The 515-nt window shown below is 37.9% G+C and overlaps 1 protein-coding gene across 1 annotated transcript in view; it reads left to right on the forward strand.

Moving 5' to 3' along the window:
* Positions 1-373: 373 nt before the first annotated feature.
* Positions 374-515, forward strand: part of LOC125025869 (NF-X1-type zinc finger protein NFXL1-like) — a 22,084-nt gene continuing 21,942 nt past the window's right edge. The window contains exon 1 of the mRNA XM_047614163.1: positions 374-502. Within this exon, the coding sequence (XP_047470119.1) occupies positions 491-502 (12 nt within the window). The 5' untranslated portion in view covers positions 374-490. The remainder of the gene's footprint in view (positions 503-515) is intronic.

Here is a 515-nt window from a genome sequence, read left to right on the forward strand (position 1 = left end):
ATATACACACACATCGTCCTCTCTCTCTTTCTCTCCCCGTGTATAAATATATATACATATATATAATATATATAATATATAAATATATAAATATATATATATATATATATATATATATATATATGTGTGTGTGTGTGTGTGTGTGTGTGTGTGTGTGTGTGTGTGTGTGTGTGTGTGTGTGTGTATAGACATATCCACGGATTCACATATTTCACATGTCTTCAACTAAAATTGAATCTTGCTATGTTAAGAAAGTGTTGCTTTTCATTGCTACATAATAAATATATGAAACGATACCACGGACAAGGGAATGTTTTATGCCTTGTATGTGCCGCAAATACATAATTGCCTTAAAGTTTAGCGGCGAATGATCGGCAGTTTTATCCTTCTGGCGACCGTGTTGTTGTGCGTGATGTCACTGACGCGTTTCCAGTCAGCTGATCGGCAGACGCGGAGAGAATCCCGTTCATGACAGGTGGGCCTGCGGCTGATGTTGAAGAAGGTGAGAGCCTGAA

The sequence above is a fragment of the Penaeus chinensis genome, chromosome 5, assembly GCF_019202785.1.
Source record: "Penaeus chinensis breed Huanghai No. 1 chromosome 5, ASM1920278v2, whole genome shotgun sequence".
In the NCBI taxonomy this organism is placed as follows: Eukaryota; Metazoa; Arthropoda; class Malacostraca; order Decapoda; family Penaeidae; genus Penaeus; species Penaeus chinensis.